This window comes from Argentina silus (genome assembly GCF_951799395.1).
Source record: "Argentina silus genome assembly, chromosome: 1".
Lineage (NCBI taxonomy): Eukaryota > Metazoa > Chordata > Actinopteri > Argentiniformes > Argentinidae > Argentina > Argentina silus.
This window is the reverse complement of record NC_139655.1, coordinates 36,614,979-36,642,955: the sequence shown is the minus strand read 5'-3', so window position 1 is coordinate 36,642,955 and position 27,977 is coordinate 36,614,979. Positions and strand designations below refer to the sequence as shown.

Here is a 27,977-nt window from a genome sequence, read left to right as displayed (position 1 = left end):
GCTCCCTTCCATGTGCAAGTTTCTGCCATCTTACAACTCCCCCCTCCCCCCTCCCCCCCCCCCAGACAACTCTATTACTGTTGTCGGCTGGATAGAATCCCTTCTTTTAGTGGGAATGTATTGCACCTCTGTGCCTCTTTGGGCTATACACCGAGAGCCATTGAGCTACCCTGATTAAAAACACAGTAGATATGTCTTCTTAAATTCAAATAAGATATAGTCAAAGGGTTAAGGAAGAGAGACAGACTATGCTGCAGTCAGAAGGAACTGAGAATTCCTGGTGTCTGTGAATCTGGAACCTCCAAGAATGTTCCAGTACTAGAATGTCTGAAACCGTCTACAAAGCTTTCAGAATTTCTAAGAAAGTTTTAGAAATTCTAAAAACCACTCAGATCACCTACATCTAAGGTTATTCTTAGAAAATCTAAGAAGGTGTCTAAGTGGTGCAAGAAATTCTTACGACATCTTCATATGTCTAAGAATGTACAGTTAGTATCAAGAAATATCATACCATCATGTCTCTATAGGAAAGTCTGTCTCTGAAGCTTCTAGGCTTTCTCAGGATTTTTTCTCAAGTCCCTCTCAACTCTGACAGTCTGAAAAAGGTGGATGTGAACCTGTGGGAAAACAGGCAGCAAGTAACAGAGCAACCACATTCACCGCAAACAACCCAAAAATACCAAAAAGCTGCAGACTATGGGGACAACAAAGGGTGGAACCACAACTCAACGGCGCCAAAACTGAGATGGCAGGTGTAGTGGAGAACACAGTACTTTGGGGGGGGTAGAGGGATGGGGTAGGGAGGGAATTAGAAAAAGGGACAGACAGAGTGCGTGTCCAGCTGGTAGATAGATTCAACTAAATGTTTTCCATTTTGTTTTCCATATGACATCCGCAGCACAGACTGTCCAGGGGAATGTACGTACATGTATGGTCCCTGACCACAGAAGCCTCCGAAGAGGACCAACCGTGGGTGAGATGGAGTCAGGTTGAATCCCATAAATGTATGGAGTGACAAATGATGGATGTGGAATGGAGGGGCATATGGTTGACACAGACTTGTATCAAAGTTTAAATACTACAGCAGAAAAAAATAGAAACTGTAACAATAATAATAGTAATAATAATTATTGGCAACAGCAGCAACCTTCTTATGGTTGTTGTCACAATCCCCCTTTTCCTACAAATCATCAAGATCATCATCATCATTACAATTATTATTATTATTGTTATTATTATTATCTTAATGTGGGTGGGCTATTTAAAACATGTTTTCTCTTTTATCTTCATTGTTGTTGTTTTAGGTTTTTTTTTTTCCTTAAAAGAAGCTGTCCATTAATCTTGAACTGCTACGGTTTGATCCTTGCTTGGAACTGTTGCCTCTGTGGCGTTGGCCTCCTTGACTGGTACAGCAGGCTCGGCAACGGCAGCAGCCGGTGTTGAACTAGGGGCTGGGGCGGCCTCCTTGGCTGGAGCAGCAGCTGCTGCTTCTGTAGGCTTGGACTCGGGGGCAGGGGCCGCCTCAGCTTTGACCGCTGGAGCCACAGGGGCTTCAGTCTTTTTGGGGTCGGCCTCTTCTTTGCTCTCAGCCTGAGCGGACGGTGGAGCGGGCGCCTGGGCCTTGACCTCCGGGGCTGGGGCGGATTCTTTAGCAGCAGGGGCTGGCTCCTTAGCGGGGGCGGGGGCGGCCGGTTTCTCCTCGACTTTGGTGGCAGCAGGTTCCGCGCTCTTGGGCGCATCTGCTTTAGGCTCGGCATTGGCTGCGGGTTTCTCTGGCTCCTTTGCAGCGGGGGCGGCGTTCTTGTTTTCCTCCTTGGTCGTTGTGGCGTCGGCCGCTGGCGCATCCTTTGCAGCTGCGTCATTGGCTACCTCAGTGGTCTCGGTGGCGGCAGGAGCTTCATCCTTGTTGTCTTTCTGGGCTTCGTTATCCTCGGCCGATGCTCCCTCTGCTTTCGCGTCCTTGTCTTTGGCCTTCTCATCATTTACATTGTATCCCTTCTTCTTTTTGCTGAGCTTGCCTCCCATTTTTGCCTCTAGCCTCTGAAAGAGAAGAGAAAGAGAGATGTATTTAGACTCTGTAAAGTCCATTGGTGATATTCCAGAAGAAAATATTGAACATTGATTATATTGATTAATTCTGTAAAGCAGGTGTGATTGAATTGAGCTATAGATCATGGTGACCAACACTATAAATCATGGTGACCAATACTATAAATCATGGTTACCAAGACTAGATCAGCATCATGTTACATCAGAAATCAAGTATGCAGCCAAAGGAGGGATTTTTTGTTTGACATTCATCTTCTGTTTCCAAAATGCTATTTTCAGAGCTTCTCAGAGTGGTATTACTTCCCTGTTAGATTACTGTCCCTTCATTGAGTATGCAAAAAGTGCTCTCACAGCTCAGGCACCAAGAGTGTGTGGAAATTAAAATATATGTTACCGCGGCAACACTCCTACTGTATCAAATAGCCCCTGAAGTGCCTTTCAAGATTATTGCAGCAAGCTCATTGAATTGCCGCCAACAATAGATGATGCGAAACTATACATTCCTCTCACACACATTTATCGCATCCACTTTTAATTGGTGAAACATTGGCCCAGATAAGTGCGAATTATGAATATATAGTATGTCTTTATTTGTAAATTACGGTGAAGATGAACCTAGTATCAATCTATTTAAATGTCATAACACTATCTTGATACATGTCATGGTAGTATTGGTACAGTATATCTCCATCATAACAGTCATAATACATATATGTACTGTATGTAGAGAAAACTTAGCTGGAAAAAACAGTCGTCATAACAAAAGAGAGAATTACACCTGTTTTACATCATGACAGTGTAAACCAAACTTGATGATGGATGGTACAGATGCAGGGTTACCAAAAACCTTGCCAATGCACAAATAAGTCTGATTGTGGATTACTGACTGGGATAGGAGGGCGGTGCAGGGGTCATATCTGTCATATCTGTCTGATCTGAACACAGACCTGCAGGCTCCTGACCTTCTCTGTCATTTACGACTCTATTGAGCCTGAATCCATGGGTGATGACCATCTGTCTCTGCTACAGAGGAGAGGATTTCAATATCTAAAACCGCTCTAGACAGCAGTGTTGGGGAAACAAGGTAAGAAGTTGAACTACACTAAAGCTACCCTTGAGAGAAATATCGTTTTTCAAACTAAAGCTACTTTGAAAAAGTAGTTCAGTACATCGTCCAACACATCGTCAACTACTTTGTCCAACACACAAGAGTCAGTTACTGAAAGATGACTAGTCCATATGACAGAAACTGAACAACCGAAATACTCTGAAATCACTGAGAAAGATAAAAACAGGTGAGGTGGAGCAAAGTGGGGAGACGGAAAGCAGTGAGGGAATAAATAGTAGGAACATTTGAAGTTCAAGGGCTGGAATAATAGTTAAATTACTATTTATTTATTTATTTTATTTTGTAGGGGGAAATGTAGTGCTACATGGCAAAGTAGTTACATAACTAAGATTTGAATTCAGTTTAACTCCCACCAAGCTACAGCTAAATGTAGTTAAACTAATAGTTTAGCAACATGTAGTGGAACTACTCCCCAACACAGCCAGATCATGTGTGCACATCCAACAGACTTGTACAGGTGTGGCGCAGAAGTCAGCTCGCAATTTAAGATGATAAGATTATGGAATTGAAATAAGTGCCAGGCCCAATTGCATTTGTTGATTGATGGGAACCTCACAAGGAAGTTAAGCAAATCATGAGTTAAAATCAAAAGTGAAGTCCGTGAAAGAAGTTGAAGAAATATTGAGGATATCACTGTACAATTGACATGCTGCAAAAAAGCCTTTGAACTGTGTGTGCAATGTTATGTTAACATTTGGCTTAGGGTTAACCCAGGCCAGTCACTTATAGGATATGTGTGCCTGCACACTGTAGTAGTTACCAGCAAAGCATATGTGCATGTATCAGGCAATAACAACCGGTAGAGGACTACAAAAGGAACATTAGTTCGCTAGGTGGTAGGTTGTGGGTGGGGGAGGACATATAACCAAGACTTGCAACCCAAACGTCCCGAGTTCAAGTCGGTTTTGAGGCAATTTTGACAATCTTTACTTCCCAGCAACCTACAGTATACCATTGTCATACGAGTCCCTCTGAATGTCCACACTGAGTGTTTTGCCAAGACTGCCGTTCCTATCACGGCTTAATACAGATGACAATGGCATCCCTTTTCCACCCTGCACCATTTGACTTGCAGCTTATGTGGCCACAATGCCTCACAATCATTCTACCACACAATGAGTTATCTTCACAAAGACAGCCTCTCTTTCTGCAGTACATGTGGTTTAGTGTTTGCAGGGCTGGAGCAGGACCAGGAGAACATGAAGTAGAGGAAATGCTCCCATGCAGAAACAAAAGACTCAATTTAACCTGCAAACAGTAGCCACCACAGACAGAATAAAGAGGTCTAAACACGTTTTGCATGAATTCCCTACATTACTGTTTAGCAATAGTAATAATTAAAACAACATCATAACTTTTATGACACACCACTAACACAAACCTCTATGTGGATGATCACTGACTGTCAAATGTGGAATTGCTGTGCTAAGAGCAGTTGGGGTTAATCACTGATCCCATGAGTACTTGAGTGCATAATCCAATCAGCGCCACATATAATCTCAAAATGGTCACTGAGGTCATGGGGGCAGCTAAAACATACGCATTAATGTCATCTTCACTTGACTGAACTGGAAGGCCACCATATGAGAAGCTTGAAGGTTAGGGTAGAGAGCAAACTGTTTTGGGATTGTGTCATCACAGTAATGACTACATTTTGACAGTGCAATATAGTGATGGTAGTGTCAAACAACTCTGTAAGACTCCAAAATGTTGAAATGAAACATTGTGAAATTAACATTTATTTCAGAATACACTTCACAGTAGACATCCATGGGAACTGGTTCTTAAATATGAGTATTTGGAAGTGGCGCAAGGTGTCTTGACAATAGCATCCCTTTTCATGCTGTGAAAATGTCACCCGTAGTCTACATTATGAATTACATCCTATTGGGAAAGCAGTTTGTTTCACAGTTCCCTAGGAAACTTGAAGAAGCACTGCAGGTGGGGGGCCCATAATAGGTTGAAAAAGCTCTGTGCATTTGTGTTAATATTAGGTTAGGTCCATTGTATTTCTTATCCGACTGGATTACGACACAGTTGGTTCAATGAAATGACATTGAAGTCTAAGGTCTAAGAATGACAGCGTTGACCTTCAGCAAGTCATGACCACCGGTGAAAGAAGCCGCCCCCATGCTACAGCCCCGGATTACTGGTACCCTGAGGCCTCCTCGAGCGAGGTCCATCTGCCCCGGACCAGAGAGAGAGAGAGAGTGTGAGAGAGAGAGAGAGAGAGAGAGAGAGAGAGGGGGGGGGGGGGGGGGGCAGGCACAAAGGGAGGGACAGAAAGACAGGTAGCAAATAGAGAGTTAGACAGAAAAAGACAAAACGAGAGAAACTCAGGCAGACCGAGGAGTGACAGACAGAGAGGGAGACGTAGAGACCCAAAGAGGGTGATAGAGGGAAACCAGTCAGAGAGGGGGAGCGAGACAGGTAAATAATAGAGAGAGATGGAGTGAGTGAGGCAGGAAGAAACAGGAACAGTGTGAAAGATATAAATTATACAGTAAGTACAACAGTGAGAGGAGGGGGGAGTGGGAAAGAAGAGGTAGGTGGAAGAGAGAGAGTGATTGATTGATAGAGGGCTGGAGAAGGGAAAGATAAAATAAAAGAAAACAATACATACACAGGGTCTGATGCAGCATTCCTAATAGTATTGAGGGTATCACACTTGCTCATTTAGAATGACAAACCAGAGATAAAGCAGGTTTCGATCACCAATGTTATATGAAATAGAGCATTTTTAAAAGAGAGCCACTGTTGGATAATCAATCATGTTGTTGCCAACTCAGCTCTGATACCAACTCAGTACCAAGGAGGAGGGGTCATGGCTTCTAGTAACTGCTGAGTACAGAAGAGAACCAGGGATATAATCCTCCCAGGTGTGTGTGTGTGTGTGTGTGTGTGTGTGTGTGTGTGTGTGTGTGTGTGTGTGTGTGTGTGTGTGTGTGTGTGTGTGTGTGTGTGTGTGTTTGTCCAATGAGGCAAGGAAACAGAGGGAGAAGGGGAATGAAATCTGCTTTGTAATACATGGAATGCAATGTGAAATTAAATTAAAGGCCATGTAAACCTACGGGTACAAGACTAGCATGACAAGTACTAATCGAAAAGGCAATATGGACATTCCCGAAAGATTACCTGGGATAATAGTGAAATAAATGATTAAATTAATTATACACACTGTTTTTTACAATGTCGACCCAGCGACAAATAGCTTTTGCCTGACAAGGATGAAAGACAACACAAATGTATGGTCAAAGGAAAGCGCCGGGTCTTAACCCTAATGCATCTCTATCAGGAACTCACCAAAGCAAATAATCCATGTACCTATAGGCATTTCATCAAAGGTTTCCATCCTGACATCAATCTAATTATTGGAGCATTCGAAACTCAGGTGAACTCAATGCCCTATGTCACTTAAACATGAATGTAACAGTACAATGTACTGTATTACATAAGTGCTTCCCTCTACTCCCTCCAGCTGGATGATTTAAGAGGTTCTGTTTTACTCACTAAATCAGGGATGTGCACAGAGCCGAGTGGAAGTGGAGGCTGGAAAACTGGAGCAGAAAATTTGGCCCAATCACAAAAAAACCTCCACACGGTCTTTCGATGCTCAATCAGAGGGATAGGAGCAAAGGATGCTGGGAAGTCACTGCCAGCGCTGGGATACTGGTTTTAGATGTTGGCACCTCTGTTGACAGTGCTTCACATATTCAGCTAGAAACTAAGTCAATGTTTAACTCTACAGATAGGCTACACTGATTTGGCACGAACCAGGTAATTAACTTGTGTGACTTTGGTCATTTACATTTCCAATTTGATTAGCTCAGAGCTCAGTGCTTTGGCATTTGAAGGTACAGATACATATGTGGCAAATGAAATAGTTGAATAGATAATAATGAATAGAAAAGAATGACGTTGGTTATATAAGTATGTCACGTAAAAAAAAAAGGGTGATTATTGCTAATTACCTCATTGCCACCATTTCTCATGACTTGAGTCTTATGTTTGGTTACTTAATGCAGTTACTAAACACATTTGTAGTTGTTTCATGAAGATGCACACAAACCCCCTCCTAAGTCATAAAGAGCAGTATCCGCGGGCCATACAGTACAGACAGTTTAATGTGCAATGACTCAATGAAAACAGTGCTGAGATGTTAAGCAAAGACTAAACGGACCATTTGCTGGAAAGATGAATCCTGACAAAGGCAGAAAAGGTACTAAAAAATAACAATATAGTGGAGGGCTTTCCTCTTTGTGCGATCACCTTCTGTGACCAAAGAGAAAAATAATGTGGGCGCCATTAGGCTACTATCGTACTAACTCTGTATTGATACAAGATGCCTTTACTTTGAACACAAATTTCACCAAGAGGCTAAGACAAAATATTTGCACAACCAAATAGTTTGGTAACAAATGCGATTGGCTATTAACCTAGGTTACAGAACTATGGTTTCCATATTGATATCAGCCAAGTGTCTGTATTAAATAATGCTGCATAACAGACTTCACTAACAATATATTATTCCCAAATTCGCTATAGGCCTATTGTATTAGGCTACACTCCTACAGCTGCATTCCTAACCAGACTGAAAAGTTACTGGAATGTGTAGTGCTAATTTAATTCATTATCAGTCTTGCTTCTTACAGCTTTACATTGATTTCTCAAAATATTATTCCCAGATTATAATACAAAGGGGAAAACTACAACAGATCAAACTTTTTTCTTGTGCCTAAGTATCCATTTGGTTCGGAAGTTTTAGTTGGAAATGTACATAAATAGGCAACATTTTAAAAACTATTATTTGCAACTGTGAAATGTTCTGATACATTTTCAACCCATGTGCAATCATGCAGCAACGTTAGATGATGAGCATTAAATGACAACCTTAAGTCAACGTTGAAAAATAACCATCACATCTAATAAACTGTTAATTCCAACCAGCATGTAACTAACCAACAACCATCAAATAACAATTTCAATCCAACAAAAAAAATTTATGTTCAAAAACAATACTCTCACAACCGTTGTACCACATTAATTTGGTTAATCAACTTGCATCACTTTCTGTGCTTCACATCCAACACATATTGTTGCTATAACATTGAAAAACGCCACATACCCATACTATGCATTTAAACAGGATGAATTGAACTGTTTGCTTTGGCCCAAGACTGAATACACACACAATTCATCGGTGTTTAGTGGATCAATTCCCAATTTGACAGAGCAGGGGCTAACTCCTTAGCTGGAAATAGCTATTGATCAAAATGGCCGCTGAGAAAGAATTGCCTGTGTTCAGAGGCTGTTTAGGAGTCAAAGAACGAACTCAGTAAAGATGAGAGTGAGTGAGCAAGCATTGAATTTTCGCTCAAAGCACTTTGAGAGCTGCTTATTGAATGCAAAATCGTCCTAAATGCTTTGTTGACGCAGAGAAATGAATGGCAAACAACTAACCGCTGAAGTGAAATGAAAATGCATGAACTACAATCTCGGTCCCACTTGGTTCTTTGGCATTTCATTCTGAAAATCCTCTCCCACGAGGCAGCTGCATAACCTTTATCCTTGGGATTTGGTAAGCTGTCATAAAGTTGGCCGCCATAGGAAAAGAGACAAAATCATACTCCTGATCCACTTGTATTATGTCTTATCATTACAAGTGCTTATGGCAGGAAGAGATAAGGGAGAATCAGATTAGTTTTTTCGTTATTCATTGTAATTATTTAGATTACTTATGTGCATTTTCTGCAGTGCATTATGTGTCAATTTAATAGTTTAACATACTGCTAGTGAATACATTGTACATACAAAGCACTTTCTAAATTCTGTTCTCCAAAACAAGACTGTTCTCCATTTGCTAGACTATTGCATGACAATGGGATAGAAGGCTACAGCATATAGGGATGGTTACCCAGACACAGATTAAACCTATAGTAGTTTTGGACTAAATCACACTTTCAATGGAAATTAGAGTATAGGACTAGCTAGCTCTGGTCCAGGGATGCGTGTGACTTGCTGAAGGAAGCCTTAGTGTCAGCAAGCCACACATAAGCCCTGGACCAGAGCTAGGAACTAGTTTTCCTGTTTCTCTGTCGCATGCTCCTCTGACACCCTATCCAATAGGAAGGGACGTCTGATGTTCAGTAGGCCAGACCCTCGTCAATAACAACTGCTGCACTGTTGACAGCGAGAGGCAGCTACTCACGCATCTGTCAGGAAATAAGTCCACGTATTTAGTACGTTTAAAACAGAACAGAGCATTTTATTTGATAACTGAAAACTGACAAATTTTACATTACGGTTGACAAAGTATTAGACGTTTTGTTTTTGACAGAATTATATGTTTAATACACTGAAAATGGCAATACAGACATTTTCCAATCAATGCTATTGCTGAAGAGACTGCAGCATTTGGCAGGAACTGTAGATGATCAGATCGATGCATAAGGACCCACATTTGATTCCTGCCATGGCCAATACACAATACTGACTATCTCTTCAAATTGGTTGAATATAAAGGATGCAATAATGCCTCGTATAGCAGCTGTTTGCTGGCAACAGTAGTCAACCACAATCTGACCGATACTGTTTTAGAGTGAGTAGTTACACAGTTTTAATGACACAGACTAGGCTATCTGTTAGGTAATGCTGTTAGACAAAACCAACCGACCGTATCAGCATGATAATTATTTCACATGGCAAGATTCTCTTAGACATTATTGCTCCCTGAGTGCCGCTGAGCCGTTGCACATTGGAGTCTGTTGTTGACACCTTATAGCTCTGGCATAACATGTACTGTAGCTGCACTAACAAAGCCAAAATGGCGGACGGGCCCATCACCTGTTCAAATGGAGAGCTTCAGATGGCGCATCTCACATGTAATGGATGTTTTTCGAGCTCCAGCTGTAGCTCAAGGACATGATCCAACCTGCCTACTGGGTCCCTTGGGTGTGAAGTCTGTGGCATGAGGACTGACTCCGTATCATTATACACTATGTGTGATACATTCAGTAGTTGGGTGTTCTTTCCATTTCAGCTCATGTCAATTCAGGAAATAAATGCCATGCAATCCCTTCATTGGGAAACCCTTTGAAGATCAAATAGGGCAAATAGAGGTGAAATCAACCACAGTTCTGTGCTTCACCTCATCAAGCACCCCCATGAATCAGTTCCAACGTGTCAGCGTAAGATATATAAGATAAAATATTCTGCATGCAGGCCAGAAAAAAGGATTCTTCGAGGATCAGCTATGACCAAAAGCTGAAAAAAACAACGTCTGATGTCCATCCAAAAAATGCCCCTGGACTGCTGGCTCATCCGAAACGGAAAATTAAGTATACTTGATTTTAGTATTTTGAGTATACTAAAGAATACATGCAAGACATTATTTGAGGTGTCCTTTCACCACACTTAAAATGTAATCTGAATCATATTCAAAGCTATTGTCAAATAGTATGAGGCATACTAGAAGTGTGTCACTGGCATGTATACTACAAATATACTTCAATTAGATTAAATATAAGTACATGAGCATTGTTTTATTTGTTTTATTTAACCTTTATTTATTTAGATAGTTTCATTAAGGTGTCATGGGAGACAATAGCCAGGTTTCCACAGTGATTCCAGTGCGTGCCAAGGCTAATTAGCGGCTAGCCAGTGCTCAAAGCCCGGCGCTTCAAGCCTGATGAACGAGCCTGTAGGAAATGCACAGATAAATTACCTGGAGCTGTTTACAGTATTAGAACAGCTAGAATCTATAGGCAAACACCATTATGTTTGCAGCAACACCATGACAACAGTATTGACCTCCGTGACTAGCAACACAAAGAAGCAATCATTGTATGTATGCCCGGGAAAGAAGAGAGAGTCTTTGAAACATACAGTACAATAAGAGGCTATACGTGACATTTACGATATGGAGCGGTAGTTCGATCCACTAGAGTAAACAGAAAAGAGTTAGGACAGAGATCAGAGAGTGAACTGAAGTAATGCTATCTTTATCTTAAGTACACATTGTACATTAAAGGCATGGGGGAAAGCCTGCTCATTACTATACGTTGCTCTCTGCCTATTGGTTTAATGGATAGCTGCAACGCATTTAAAAAGCAGCTGTTGAAAGTAGAAAACCGCCCAACGGTATATTGGTCTTTGGATGCGGCTCGATGATTAAAGTAATACAACAGCATATAGAATGAAGGAAGGATTTAGAATTCCCATTTTGAAAAGGTGCGCGCGTATCTCTCTAAATAGACGTGTGTGGGTGTGGGTGTGGGTGTGGGTGTGGGTGTGGGTGTGGGTGTGGGTGTGGCTGTGGGTGTGGGTGTGGGTGTGGGTGTGGGTGTGGGTGTGTGTGCTGAATATTGGTGTTTGTGTACAACCATTCATATGTGTGCGTGTTTCCACATGCGTATGCAGGTACACATGCACAGCATATGGTAGATACCATAAAAGGAAATTGCTGTGCAAAAAAAAACGACCATATCCTGATCCACATACACAGCTTCACAGTGTATTGTTCCTATACGACTCTATGAGACTCCTGTCTATTGAGGGATTGAGCCATGTTAAGTCTCTTCATGTATCTCTGTTAGTGTGAGATGCACAGTGTGCCAAGGCATTGACAGAGAGACAAGGAGCACATCCGGCATATAAACATGCATCACTGTCGCAATGCCAGGAATCTGAATAGGAGAAGAGTGAGGACCTTGACAGGGATACTGTGTATGGAGATGGCTTAGTGGGATCAGGGAGTTGTTGTGTGATAAACTGGGATTCTGACACTTGGGAAGGCTTATCGGGGATCAAACCCCATGGCGGTAGGTTTTAGCTACTGATTCTGGATTATTGGAAAAGCTATTGGCCATCTGAACCCCGTGGCTATGGGCTGTTGCTCGGATTTTTGAACAGTGTGCAGTCGGCCATCTGGTGCCCCAGCCCCAACGTTGATTGGTTGTTTTAAATATTGCAAAAAACACCTCAGCTAATAGATCAAAGGGTGTGTGTGTGTGTGTGTGTGTGTGTGTGTGTGTGTGCGTGTGTGTGTGTGTGTGTGTGTGTGTTTGTCTCCCTGTGTGTTTGTTACCTCAGAGCAGCATAAACACCAAATTCCGAGCCCTCATGATAGCTCCCTATCCCTATTCCCGCTTTCCCACAGAAGGCCACAGCAGCAGGAGAGGCAAACACACACACACACACACACACACACACACACACACAGACACACACACACACACACACACACACACACATACACAGCACTCTGAGAGTATATTAATGAGTGCTCTGGACAGTCTGTCTGAGAAATATGCGACCTTTGACACTCCAGAGTTGGGCTCTCTGCTAACATATACAGCAATCACTCAGCTTCAAGGTTGCCATAAAGAAAACAAGAAGGGGCCCTGGTAAGCTAAATGTAAACACAGCCAAACATTCTCATTTAAAGAGATAGCGCCTCTGAAAAACTGTCCTCATTTATATGGACACAGGGTGTCAGAATTTGTGTTCTAGCGTGAGTCATGAATTACATTTAAGAATTACAATATTGAGTTCAAGCTCAAAAAGACACTGTAGGCTAAAATTCCTTGCAAGACAGAACTCAATCAGGTGAAATTTAAATCAAGAAGGCACCAGTGTTTTATGTTGTCTAGCTTTCATTTTAGCTTTCAAACACATAGCATTGAAACCCCTGCATACATACCTATGAAACTCTTCATGCATTCTACTATGTACCACTACCATGGAGAATTCATTCTCCCTATGAAGTTGTGTGTAAACCAAACATCTACACTCAACATTAGGTTTTCAGTGCAAGGCGAACTAACTGCAATCCTCAATCACAAAGTTGTGTACTTGATGTCAGTCTCGCTACAGTTAAACCACATCTTTAAAAAGGATTGTGTGAATGTTCCTTGGAAGCTGTAGCTAGCTAGCTAGCCAACAAAGTATGTTTTCATGAAAGCTGTCGACAGTGTGCGTGCAGAAAATAGGGTGACGCCAGTAGAACGCTTTGTTTTTCATTTTGTTTTTCATGACAAAGTAAAAGTCACAAGATTACCAGACTTCCATTTGTAGCTGTATACCATCTACCCACAACTCTGTTGACATTCTGAGCTCTGTAAAGCCAACAGAATGTAGCAGCAATATAGAATCTGGGGGTGAATCTTAGGGGTGCCATATACTGTATGTATGAAAGCATGGTTGTTTCCATATTGAACCATTTTTCCTATGAGTGTATTAAGCTTTTTTGAAGATAATGTCTGTTTATACATGACTGTAGCCTATTCCAGACCAACATTAAAGCTCATACATGTCAGGCTATATCAAAGATCTCATGTCAGAAATCAGAAAAAGCAAATTGCAATTGTTTATTTTTCTGTGTAGGCAACCCTACAACAACAAATTATTAAAAAATAATAATAATAATAATTACTTAGACTACAATTCATTGCAAGTGCAAGTTTAGGCAAATTACTTTATTATCAATTATACAGTAACCTATACCCTTACCATCAATGGTAGCCTACCTGGCGGAATCATTGGCGCAAAAATGTATATCATAAATCATAATTTGGGCTGATTTGAGTCTTTTTCCAGGAAAATGTGGTCTTCTGTAAGCGCATTTCATGCAATTCGACATTATTTCAGCAACATTTTTCAACAGCAGTTCGCTTGTCGAGCCACAACACTGGGAAAACCCCCGCTAGCCTGTGTCAGTTTAATACAGCCATGTATCAAGGGCACATATTTCAGAGCAGAGAGTCAAGATTCACATCGAGTAGGCCTACGGTGTTAACACAGTTGAAATGGTTCTCTCTCTTATCAATAATACTTCTCTATAGTCTCCCTATTTATAAAACCCCCTGTATTAAACATGACTACCAACAACATGCTGATAGACTGATATTAGGCAGGCTTATACACTGCCCTCCTCTCACAGCATGCACCCTTTAGTAGAACGCATTTTTGATTGGCTGTCAACCAAGGCGAGTGAGAGTGTCTACATCTATTATTTTTGATTTTGGGGATTGGGATGCCCCTGAGCTATAAGTAAGCATTGGTCAGACTAAAACAGTGTCAATCCAAGTGTACATTTAAGACCTCATTTAAACCTAGGTCCTAGCTCAATCGTGCAGCCGCCACTGATAAGACCCTCTCGTCGATTGGAATCGTCTGCCTGGCTTTATAGTAGACTGTAGATTGGCTGTTTTCCCTTAAACAGCTGTAATGGCAGAAGTGGTTTTTAGTCAGCATTTCAGCACTTGCTGTGTAAGATGGATGATGGCAGCAAAGTTTTCCAAGCCAGCAAAGCAGATGTGGAGAGGAAGAATGAATGTCCCTTTCTAGCTCTGCAGCAGTCTGTCTCCATTTCCCTAATGACTTACTTCCCCATGAAGAATTGACTCTTTCAGCATGGCAGTCTATCTTATGCTTGAGATAAGCATCTTTAGAGACATCATTGCATCGTAGAGATGCTGATCATTATTTGCTTTGTTTCGACTGAGTGTATAGTAGTTATCATAGTTGTAGTGGAATATGGTTTCTTAGTAGTAGAGTCTTAGATGTACAATAGTTCTCATGTTGGTGGACAGAAAAGAGGGGTCAAATGTCAACATAGGTTTACTAGCAGCATGGCAACATGACATAGCCCAAACATAAGACTTTAGTCATAAACAATGGTCAGCTAAATAGTCTGCATCCTCTGCAGTCTCCATTTTGAGTCTCATCAGGATTTCTCCCCTGATGTGAGTCTATCATTACTTTTTTTATTACCATCCCTGCCCCAACCCTCCCCTAATTGGAGGACATGAAAATAACATTATCATTATAATTATAAGTATTTATTTATTTATTTTTTGCCCAGCCACCCCACCATCATGGGACCTAAGTACTTTTATGTTGGTTTTATTTATTCTAACAAATATATTTATTATTATGACAAATATATTCTATCTACTAGGTACTTGTACTGCGATATCTCACATAGTTCCTGAAACAGCCTGCACAGATTTTAAGCAGAAAATTAGTATTTTTGCTAAGAGTATGACTAGATACTCAGATACTAAGTCACCCAATAGTGCTTTTTGTAATTTTTAGATGAATATTGTTTTTTGCCAGCCATTCCTGAACCTTAGACCAAAAGTCAGACACAAGGGGGCAATACCAAAACGGTTTCCTCACGACAAAATCTGCATAGTTGTGATTGTCCAATGCCCCATATGGTGAACATTCTTTTGGATGCAATAATTTTATATAGTATTTTAAATAGTAAAAAGCGTAGTGGTGAGTCAGTTGTTTAAACACCTCATTGATCATTGTGAAAATGTTTAGTTTTGTTGTTTTTTTCCCCAATAAGTATATTAAGTATAATAAGTTAACCACATTATTTGCTGTAATATTTGATCTGACTGCTGTCAGGAGTGTGATACTTTGTACAGTATTTCATTTTCAACATACCGAAAATGAGTCTACCATTACTTGTTTTAATGTCATAAGGGACTAAAGCTCCAATGGTCACAAGTGAATATTCTAATGTTGTTATACCAATCATTACCTATCATTGAGAACCAATACAGCCAATGGAGTGCGATGTTATTTATCCAAAGTTTCTACTATGTACTCAGACTTAGAAGCACCTTCAATTCAGTACAAGCTAATGTCAATTGAATTAGTCATGAATTGTAAAATACACATGAACAAGGCATGAATTATATGGATTCTAGGAAACTTTGGGATCATCCAAAGCTAAGACTGTGGTCTTCAACCAAACTACCTCTGAGTCAGTATCGACTGCTACAAAGACAGGTACATTTGTATGACCAGCAGCAAGACTCCCTCCAACAGCCCTGCTCAGGAACAGCTAAAACGCTAACAGCGACCATCAAAACATAAACTTTGGAATTGACAATAAATCCACACTAACTGACTTAGAGAGAACAACTAAATACCATAAGAATCATGAATTAAACTGTTCTTTACAAATATCATGTATTATGTTTCCTAAAGACTACATCTCAGCCATTATTAATTATTTGAGGATTTGAGAGGAGAGTTCTGTAAGATACTAGGGAGCAGAAATCGATGTATAGTAGGCCCACAGCACACCAAGATGACAAGAGGAGACGCATACATCAAATGCACCTAGGCACTTGCATTAGAGTGGCACTGTGTACTGTTGGGTTGAGTAGAGCATACTTGGGTTTCAAGTCTTTGTCTGGACAAATAAGATATCCTATCAATGGATATCCCATATCTATATATCAACTTAATTACTGTTATTCACAAAGCCTAGGAGCACTGGTTCCATATTCAACACACACACACACACACACACACACACACACACACACACACACACACACACACACACACACACACACACACACACACACACACACACAAAGAACAGCTTGGCTCCATAGACCAAGACCATTAGACCATTGTGTGGTTGTTTATGGTGTCTTAAACATGTCGCCTTAAGCAGAGCTCAAAATAAGGACATGTGTCGAGGAGCAATGCAGTAAATCATTAGGGCTATGTGTTTGGCAGTATTACCATCAGTAACAATGTTAACAGTGCTTAAACAAACACAGGATTTAGGACAGTCCCACATTGGGATCAGCCATGGGTGTCTGTGACAGTGCCTGACTAGAACACCAGCTCATGCAATGTTTGTCTATGACACAGATGGGGTCCTAAAGCGTGGCCCACCCCCCAGTCAAATCATGGTAATTTATCACCTTGTATATGTCAAGCTGTAGCCTCCACAAATCTACACTAGATTACTGAGTATTATCACACTGGAAGTGTTCCTATCAGATTGAAAGCTGAAGTTAGAAATAAGTAGGATAAAGTCTGTACTGCATTGTCTTATCAAACAATCTCAAGCCCTCACTTGGCAAAACAATATTCAGCCATCATTTCAGTTTGCTTGTTTATTTTTTATTGTGTTTTTGTAATTTCCACCATTTATCTAGGAGCAGAGCCAATACATATTTCCATAACTTAATTTATTGTATTTATTTCCTTTCCCACTGTAACTACTGTGAACTCAATGAACTTGCTAACTTAATTTGGCTTACAGTTATGGCGTAATGGCATTGAAAAAGAATACTTCATGTTCTCTTGTGATATGAAAGTGGGAAGAACCATTTTGTTGATCCAAAGGATAATGGTTAAATATACGAGAGGAACCTAGGTAAACCATTATAAATTGAGATATTTGTGGAGGGCTCAGGTCAGGGACAAGGTATTTCAAATGAGGAGATTCTGTTTCTATGACAGAGAAGACAGGACAAACCATTCAAATGCAGAATCACTCTTTGTCTTTGAAACAAACACACAGATATGCCGCAATCATGACAGGAGGGACAATGCACTGGCCTACCCAGCCATTAAGTGCTTATCGGGGCACTGGTGGCAACAGAGCGGCTCAGCAGCCAATATCGATTGTAAAATGATGGCATCCATTTTGCTATTTAATTTTTTTTTGCTATTTCAACTACAAATAAGACAACACAACAATGACAAACATTGAACACACAATAGATAGCAAGCCTATAATACTTGTATATCACGCTTAATATACAAGTATTATACTGGCTATGCTCTATCGTTATGGTCAATATGCGATCTAATAATGTCCCAGAGTCCATCTAGTCTGTGGTCATAGTCTTGTAGGGACAAGGTCGCTCATTCCATAGATAATAGGTCCAGGAAGTCCCTTAGCCAGGTATCTTTGCTAAAGCAGGCATGTTTGCACACTTTAAGGATTGTGTTATATGACTATTTCTTCTTCTTCTAATGTCCGGACAGTTACAGAACAGATGCATTAGTGTACCAACCTCACTGCAACCATGACACGCTTTAGTTCATCCTTTTCAGCCTGTGTGGTGTGATGTAGGCCCTGTGCAAGGCCTTCAATTGGATAATTGTATACCTTACACATTTTGATGTTGAATTTGTGTTTTTCCAGATTGCATCCCATTGGACTGCGGTGAAAGAACAACCAGCGTTTATAAGGCAAACACCGTTCCTTTCCCAACAGCAGCATCCCTCAGTTTGACGTCCAACACGTCTTTAAATGTCAGGATGTCATCTCAAAAGATGACATCCTCACATTTTGAACAGACAGAGAGTCAGACAGAAAGACAGATAGAAAGACAGATAGATAGTTAGATAGATCTACACATTGCCACTTGTCAAAACAATCAAATATTTTGCATGAGTGGAGCTCCAAACAGAGGTGGTGTTTGTATGCCCACAGAGACCCTTAAACGATCGCTCCTCAAGCTAAAGCCCATATCTGTTGACTTATTGTATATGGAAAACAGATCCAGCTGTATGGACTATTTAGCACTTAAAGACTGACCATGAATAACTCAAGGATATTTGACATATCTCATTCTCTAGAAAAGGAAAGGTGCAAAAAGGTTATTGAGAATAAAATAAGCATGGAAATTGAATACAGTCAACTCCTGTAGCTACAAGATCTGTACTGCATTACACATTACGTATTGCCATTCGTGCTGGCAACCCTCAGAATATGCTCAATCTGGCAACCTGCCTTAGAGTCTACTAAATCATGCAATGTACTGCAGTCTACGCAATCTGTCAAACAGCTTCTCCATTAGTCCAATCTACCAGTTTGTTTTACACTTGTATCAATGCAGCCTTTTCTGTCAGAAAATTTAAAACATACCAACATGTATTGGAATCCTCTGTCCATTGTGGTGTATTGATGATATATGTATCATGCACTGTGATGGTGAAACATATCATAGCAAACAATAATTTGCATTGAAGCACTGGGGGATTGTAGTACTGTATGCAAATGTCAATGCTATGGGAATGGTGATTGTTGTATCTAGTGCAGTATGAGAAACTAGCCCATGTAGGGTATGATGCAAAGTAGTGACCATAAAGGGTGTTATATGTATTTTCATGGAACCATAATGTCTATCTGTAAACATTTATTCAGCATAATGTCTGCAATTTGGCATCACGACACACTAGAGTGGGTTTCAGACACGAGCGGCAACCGCTAGGTGATCTATTCACTTCCAATGGCACTTCCAATCCACATTATAATGACATGTTATAGTACAACATTCAATCTGTCTTTTAATTCCAGGCTCTAAATATACTGCATCTCAGCTGCTACTGTGAGGCCAGGTGGAACAAGTATTGGCCAGAACCGTATTGGCCAGTTCTACCTGTGTCCAGCAGAAGACATGCTGTCAGCAGCGCCTGATTGGTTGTCGCTAGCGAGAGTCCATGGGAAGCCCAGCTACCACCTCCCATTCATACAGGTCGATGGAATGCCAACAGGGAGGGGAGAAATCCCTTGATGACGCACTGGCATCAAAGGTGGCACAGCGTGAAGATGGGTTATTTTCGGGCCCAAAACTATAGTTAAGGGTCATAGTGTTACCAACCAAAAGCTATTGCACTATAGAAGCACAGAGTGAAAAAAGATGGTGATTAATTTAGTTGAAAAGCTTGTTGTATGTCCATTGAATATGATAATGGGGCCTTTTCATGTATGTGCTTTATATCATCTTACCACCAAACAGCAGCAGTCACCTTAATGGTGCATGGCGGCCATTTTGAGAAAGAGTAGCGCTCATACATTTTAAATAAGACATAATAAACCACATAGTAAACCTAAAGACCTAGAAGAAGACCTAAAATGGACTCAAAGCTGCTCCCAAGATGAGCCTTGTGGGTAGATTGTCCCCTGTCACTTCGAAGAGAGCCTTACAAACAATTGTGACAGCTAGGGTTATAATAATAATAATTATAATAATTATAATACTTTTTAAAATTATTATTAGGTGCCTTTCAAACTTTTTAATACAGCACAGATGAAAAAGATACTTCTAAAATAGATTACAACAAGACTAGAAAGATCACATAGGGCAGGTACATGATAGCACAAACAGGACAAGACATTATAGTGAATAGGCCATCTTGATTAGGTGTTATCTTCCTGTCAATAATCCTACAAGCAGGCATCATCTATATCCCAAGATGCATTCTGCTCTGACTAGGACTTAAAGCAGGCATCATCTATATCCCAAGATGCATTCTGCTCTGACCAGGACTTTAAGCAGAGATACCCTGTCAAATCCCCTGCCTGTGCATTTTGATGACTCTCCAGTCAAGTAATCATCATCTTGCTTTTATGTTTTTGTTATGGCCTCAACTGAATTATAATTAGAGGAAATGCTTGTGAGCCTGGGTTCTTTGACTTTTTTGACTAATGTCACTTTGGTTAGTGTAGGCAAAAAAAAAGAAAACAGAAGGAAAATCCTGCTATTTGCATTCATTGCTAAACAAAAGTTGACCCGTGTAACCAAAACAACAGAGAGACAGAAACCTGGTCGCGAAGCGACAGTCATTATGCAAATTAAGTATTACGACCTCTTACGAACTCTTACGACAATTATCAGCATGGTTTATCAAACAAATATATCATTTCTAGGGAGGTGTTCCTCCAATACAAACAAATCAATAGATTGTTATACAAATCAATTTTAGTCACCTCTAGGTTCGCATGAGATGTGTCAGGGGCACTATTTGAATACCTTCATTTTGCATTTTTGGTAGGCAGGCCAGGTTGGAGGGATTTAGTTTCAAAGCTCCCATCAGCCTAAACATGACTCACATCGGGTCTTTGAAGACAACTCTAACCGCAAAATCGCTTGAAGGTAGTTGAAGAGGATATTGTTTTTAGACTAGTTTTTAGACTTTTTAGACAGTAAATGCACACATGGAGGTCAATGCAATACCGTCTGCTGCAGCGTCCATCAAGAAGCATATCCGCACATCTGAAGTCACAAATTAGCCTAGATGAAGCAGTTCATTGTACCCCTAGTCTAAAAACTAAAATATGGGAAACTAATTACAAGCGATTTTGCACATAAAATTGCCGGCAAATATACAATGTGAGTCGTCATTTTGGACCCCCCCCCCCTCACCTATTTTTGACTAGGATGATACACATATATTAAACATCCAAATATAATATAATGTAAATATAATTATAATCCTAGTTATAGATAGGGCTAGTGGTTAGGCAGTATTAGACATTACATTTGAGTGGTTAAGAGTCCAGTTGCAAGATCTCCTCTGTCAATCAATACCACTGCAGACGAAGCCCACAGCTGCTACCATCTCAATCACCCTTCTGTCCCATACACCACTGCTTTGTCCCTTAGGCCCACTGCTATTACCCAGATGCAGATATGGCTCAACGTCAATTAATACCTCAGTAGACTACCCAGCAAAAAATAGGGTTCTGACATTATTTGCAATGTTTGAACCAATGAATGGTCTGAAGCAATGAATATAAAGAAAACTATCCCTGAATACATCCAGCTATTAAGTTTCAAAAACATCCCTGTCAATGTCTGGAGCCAAATTAACTATGCAGAACCAAATGAAATGGGACATGTATCCCACGGCTGGCATCATTTGCCACAAAGACTCACCCCCCAGGTTGCACGTCCCCACACGTCTCCCATTTTGAATGTCAGTCCCTTAGGCCTACTGCCTTGCTACCCAGACTGTGTCCTCCCTCCCGTTCCATCCAATCCATCCTCCCTCTGTCTGACTGTCTGACTGTCTGACTGTCTGGCTGGGCTGGCTCTATCAGCGCTGCATCTCCCTGACCCTGTCACTGTGTGGTGGAGTGGTTGAGTGGGCAGCGACGGGGCAGACGAGGGCAAAGCCGACCTGACGTGGCGGACGTCCGCTGGCCTCAGTCACAATAGAGGGCCCAGAGGGGTTAAGACCACAACACACACTGTAGGATACACACACAGTCATGCATACTGCACATTCACGGGAATAAATACTCTCAGGTTTGTCCTGATCTGTTTGTCCTGATCTCCCCTACTTCCCCTACTTCCACACACACGACTGCATGCGCGCACGCACGCATGCACACAGGCATGCATGCACATAGACACACACACTCTCTCTCTCTCTCTGTCTCTCTCTGTCTCTCTCTCTCTCTCTCTCTCTCTCTCTCTCTCTCTTTCTGGGAACCACACCACACACATCTTCCATATTCAAGACACACAACGATCTCTCTCTGGCACATGCACATCTATACACTCCACCCTCATACAAACACGCACGCACGCGCGCACACACACACACGCACGCATGCACACTCACCAAGGGAGGCTGGTGGAGGTAGAAATTGGAGGACGGGCACATTGTAATGCATGGAATGAATGAGGAATGTATCAATCACACGTTTGATACCATTCCTAATTCCATTCTATGCATTACAATGAGCCCATCCTCCAATTTCTCCTTCCATCAGCCTCTACTGACACACACACAGTTAAAAAGGTTTCTGACAAGCCTTTGATTGAATCTTGTTCTATAAGGGGAAAAAAGGAAATTGTTGTAATATTCTCCTCTGCACCCACTCTCCTCCACTAGATGAATGCTGACATAACTAGGACTCGTCTAAAACCCCAGCATGGGCGCTAGGAGAAGGAACACCTACATTGGTTTACACTGTATATCACTTCTTACATGATTGCAGCCAAGCATCTCTACACATGTGTCTCTACAGTGTTTAGTGCCCAGTATTTTCAGAATAAAACTCAACTGCCTAATTTACAGCTGAAGAACAAGATTATATTTCCATTTTACTCCAGCTTTTATCTTTATTCTCCTCTGTAAATACATGTTAGCATTCTTGCAGATGTTAAGTAACATATCCACTACTAGTTCATGCTTCAATTTTTTTGGTAATGTATCAGATTGTCAGTTTCTGATTTGAGTCACCATTTCTTGGAAGAAGTGGTGTTGTACAACAGATGGTACTCCGGTATAAGGAGCTGAGGAGGAGGACATGTTGCATTGCTGTTATGTTTCAAGCATGACTGTACAGGGTGTAAATGATGACTTACTTTAACCATGCATTTTTATTTCCACATTTAACAGGGACAGAGAGTTAGATTTACCACAGTGCACAATCTGTTCATTGTTTATATATGAACAAATTATATAAATAGTTTGACATGATTAACATTGGTTTCAAGAATCCCTAAGGCCTCATAGCCTATTCATAGTTACACACTTCCTCTTTTATAAAAAGGTCTACGTCCAAATAGTCTTAGGAAGGCAAATTGGAACATTTATTTTAGCTAAATTGCCTTTTTTTTTCATTTTACAACCTGCAGAAGACCCTCCAATTGAGTGAGGGGGTGTATTCCATCAAGCTGCATCATGTTACAGAACCGGGAGATGCTGCCCTATGGGCTCATCTGTGCAAGGCTTACTACATAGCTACCTGCAGGGTACAAATCTGAATTTTATTCGAATAAATCCAAGCCAAAGATCCAATTAGAGATCAAATCAGTCCATAGAGAGTTTTGGTCCTTTGACAAGACATATGCACTCCTTCATGTTACTGGCATCTAGGCTATTGCTTCCTTAGATTAGATTTCATAGGTACTGTACTTTTCATGTTCCTTAAATTGCACCAGCATTGAAGGCTGCAAATTCAACCAGCCTCACACAATCTAACCAGTAGGAGGTGTGGAAACATGACACAAAATGCCTTACTGGTCACCTTAATGATCCCATGACTTATGAAAAAGGTTACAATATGAGACACTTTAAGGGTAGCACTTGAATGCTACAGGTGGCATAATTGTACGCCTGTTATAGTAACACAGATACATGATTGATAGCCTACAGGTAAGAATGTTTATTGTCTAGAAGGAAATACAAATGATTGATCTTTTTTTAATGTATTTATGGTCACACCGGTCCTTTTGGTTGATTTTAATTAAAACAGAAACGGTACTATATGAATGTGATACGCATAATCCCGTTCTCTTGCAGTTCAACAAAGATGACATTTGTTATGTAATGATTTGCTTCCTTCTCGGAACTGAATCTTCTAATGCAGAAACAGTCAGGCCCATTCCACCGGCAACAGATTTAGAATGTTCTGAGCATATCACCTCAACCGAATAGTCCATTGATTATGGCTTACAATGTATCAATGCGGCGAATCAATAAGCAAAGGGTTTATTTTTCCAATTATTTCCCATTGGAACCATAAGAGAACAAATGCGAGTTACATGATATCTACAGTAAACACTGTGTCACCTTATAGGATGAGTCACTTAACTGTCATTTCGTAACATCGTCAAATCACTAAGATATCATGACAGGTCGTCTCCGATTGGTACCCTACAGTATTATTCCCATCCTGCCGGTATTCTGTACAGGGTTGAATTGTCAGGTAGGCTGCAAGACAAGTGCAGAGGAAATGGTACAGCCGAAATTAAAGCAAACCGGCTTCTATGTTTCTCACCCTTAGATGTTATGTTCAAGCCGTGCGTTAGTTCATAGAATGATCCTACATAAAGTTGATATTTCTGTCATTCCCACACTCACAAATTAAAAAAAATATATATATAAATATATATATCGTCACATCCCAGCTATGGTCTAACCTACAGCATCCCCACATCTATGATAGGAGAACCCAGAGCGTTTATTTCCTATTAATTTTGTACGATAGTATTTTTCATCAGAAATAAACTATCATCTGTACAACGGCGATACCGTTTCACACTACAGGCGATTGATAAGCAAGGTGGAATATCGCGCATCCACACCCTAAACGTACTGCGCATGCGTCTCATGGAAACAAAGGACCTAGCCATTATTAATCGAAGTTTCACTCCAATCCAAGCGGGTTGGTGATTTATGTTGTTATGACCAAGACAAATGGTATAAGAATATTTGACGAAATATTGTATGAAATAAAATGTGTGATGTATGATGCAAGAGACGTCTTACCAAAGGAAACGTATTCAGGTGCACCCCCACCCCCCCATCTCCTTTTAGTAGAGCACATTCAAGACATGGAATATAATATTAATAAATCACCCATTTAGTTGTCTTACTATCTGACGATAACAGGCCAAGAACGTGTGTGTGTGTGTGTGTGAGTGTGTGTGTCTCTGTGTGTGTGTGTGTGTGTGTGTGTGTGTGTGTGTGTGTGTGTGTGTGTGTGTGTGTGTGTGTGTGTGTGTGTGTGTGTGTGCGTGTCTGTTACATGTAGCGCAGCCAAATGTGTCACACCTCCACACAGACACAAAGAGGTGGGGCGAATACTCTTATTTCTGGAATTACTATGATTTCTATTTATACAGTATTTGGAGCAAACCACAATCTCCAGAAAAGTTTGGTTTTCTCTACAATTGGTTTGTCTAATTTGGAGCCCGAAATTAGCCTATACATTGTGTGCCTCACCAAATGAACAATGTTTTATGCATATCGCTCTTCAAAATGTCTAATCATCAAACATATAAAACATGCATTAACAATTAATGAAAATACTTGTTTGGAGTGAATGTGCTATTTCTTCAGACATTGTGCACAAGAAAGAGAACACACCCCTTAATTTATCCTGACAATTTTCTCTAAAACGACATGGGGGGTGTATGTCACAATTTTATTGCAAACGAAGTCATTCACTTGTTTCTAGGTTTTGTGAACATAGTAGTTATCGTGCCTATTAGCTCAGAAGTGTTCATTTCTTTCAAATAAACCCATTTATCCAACGTGCGCTCCCAGCTACCCAAATGGATAGGTGAAAAGCGAAAATTCACCCCCAGAAAATAAAACTGCTCTAAAAAAAAAGAAAAACGGCACTTTCAAAATCGTTAATCATTACAAAAAAATAATAATCAGTTGTGATATAATGTCTTACCGTTGGAGGTGAAGTTACAAAGCTCCTTGCAGTGAGTGGCTGGTGTGTATGTTCAAGCGGCTTCGCCTGTGCGCGTGGTGGCTTGTGCCTATTACGTTAGCGTTCTGCCTGGCTCGCTCTGCATTTCTCCGGCGCCGCGCGCACGTACGCACACACACGCGCGCGCGCGCGCACACACACACACACACACGGTTCACTCCATTCTCGCGCTCATCTGGGCGCGCGGCGTAGCTGCGCACGTGAAGAGATCTCCGACAGCCTTGAGCGGAGCTACACATCCCATACGATTATCATCTTTCATTCATCATGTTTCATCATGAAAATGTCATATTTATAACAAATATATCATTAACTTGTCTGAAGATAGTAGGAGGCATGGATGATGTTATCCGAAAAGTAGTTTTATAGCTTACATTTGTTTTTCAACGCTCTTTAGTGGGCTATCGGTAGCCAATTAGTTTTCCAAAGATCCCAGCTATTGCGTAGCCTATGGCAATATGCCAATTGCAATGGTGATAACCTTTCCTTAAATGTGTGTTATGTGGCGTCTTCGTGGGAATGTTTTCTAGGCTAGTCGCATCATGTTATATCCTTCCCTGACTCCATGCGCCCCCTGCCACTTGGCACAGTTATAGTTTTTCTCGATTGCTTGAGCACAACAGTTAACACGTACCCCTAAACAGTTAACACATACCCCGAAACAGCTAACACGTACCCCTAAACAGTTAACACGTACCCCTAAACAATTCACACGTTTTTCAAAACATGCATTTTGCTTCTTTAGCAAAATGCACTATAACTCTCAAAACTTAGAATATATGTCACAAAAGCAAATCAGTGCATGAAAACAGTATCCTTTATCCACAATTTCATAATGACACACGAAATATTAACTATAACCATTAATATGCATTGCAGGTTGGAGATTGCAGATGAAAAAAGTATGAATTTCACTCAGCAGAAAAACAATGTTTGATGTACACGTAGTGATATATTCAAAATCAAGCAGGTAGTTACAACAACAATAACAATTGCATTACTGTAGAACACAAAAAGTGCCAACATAAACATTTACAGTAATCTATTCTCCCCTGTCTGCCAGGCCACATGTTATGTTACTGATGACCTATTTCATTTGTGATTACAGAATGTTGTTGAACTGTTGGTTGATGGGGAGCTATTTGTAGCCTAGGTACGTTTTTGAAATGATTAAACACAATTGTTAACATTGATAGCATTTGGTAGGTGAAAGATAAGGAGTTATTGACATGCATTTTCTAAGGTGATGATAGGGTAGGGTAATTGTATAATTCATAAACCTATTACTTATTACCCAAAGGAATGGGGAAATGTATGAATTTGAAGCGTTTCCTTGTTGATAATATTCTAATTGACCACTACATGGCGCTGCATACAAAGGCATGAAGTCAAAGGTCCAAGTGTGCAAAATCATTGACTTTCTACTTGAACCAAAGTCCCAAAAGACATACTTTAGGTAACTGTAAACATAGACCAGCATTTGGAATGACCTATGAATATGAATTTTCACATCAAAACTTAAAAGAGAACTCACAAATCCACATAGGCCTAATGGCTATAATTCTCCCAATTTGATATTGGCTATAATTCTGTAAATGTACAATATCCAGATCCACCTTACAGTCAAACAGTATTACAACTTTCAAGCATCCAAAATTATAATAAAAACTGCTCTCTAGTTTCATTGTAATTCCTCACCATAATAAAGACAACTGTGATGAGCATGATCAGATAAGAATTGGCATATGATCAATGAGCATTTTGTGTCGACTATCTATCCAACCATACAAAAGGCGGGCGCAATCTCTGTACATTGGATGGTTCAGATTCTGTCCACCGACTTTGACTTGTCAGGGGAACTTTGATATCACAGCTGTTTCTGAGGAACTTGTCGGAGCGTTCCCTGTTGGAGCGTTCCCTGTTGGAGCGTTCCCTGCAAGGATGGAGAGCAGGAACACATGCCGGAATGCCGAACATTCCAGCGCTTTTCCAACAGGAAGT

General features: G+C 40.7%; 1 protein-coding gene across 3 annotated transcripts; it reads right to left on the bottom strand.

Annotated features, from left to right (window-relative positions):
- Window positions 1-55: 55 nt before the first annotated feature.
- On the bottom strand, window positions 56-26,390 carry basp1 (brain abundant, membrane attached signal protein 1). 3 transcript variants are annotated; one of them, XM_083697224.1, is made up of 2 exons: window positions 26,351-26,390; window positions 56-2,040 (listed from the first exon to the last, which is right to left on the bottom strand). In XM_083697224.1, exon 2 carries the CDS (start codon window positions 2,023-2,025, stop codon window positions 1,336-1,338), a length of 690 nt encoding a protein of 229 aa, XP_083553350.1. In that variant the 5' UTR covers window positions 2,026-2,040; window positions 26,351-26,390; the 3' UTR covers window positions 56-1,335. The 3 variants fall into 3 exon arrangements, with proteins under 3 accessions (XP_083553350.1, XP_083553349.1, XP_083553348.1); XM_083697223.1 differs by lacking the exon at window positions 26,351-26,390 and adding an exon at window positions 25,938-25,998; XM_083697222.1 differs by lacking the exon at window positions 26,351-26,390 and adding an exon at window positions 21,673-21,764.
- Between the last annotated feature and the right edge of the window lie 1,587 nt (window positions 26,391-27,977).

Excerpts from the sequence above, each read along its gene's own strand:
- basp1 (XM_083697222.1), bottom strand. The coding sequence starts at position 21,705 with ATGGGAGACGTGTGGGGACGTGCAACCTGGGGG. Across the intron at positions 2,041-21,672 it reads GGGGACGTGCAACCTGGGGG|AGGCTAGAGGCAAAAATGGG; the intron begins GTGAGTCTTTGT and ends CTTCTCTTTCAG.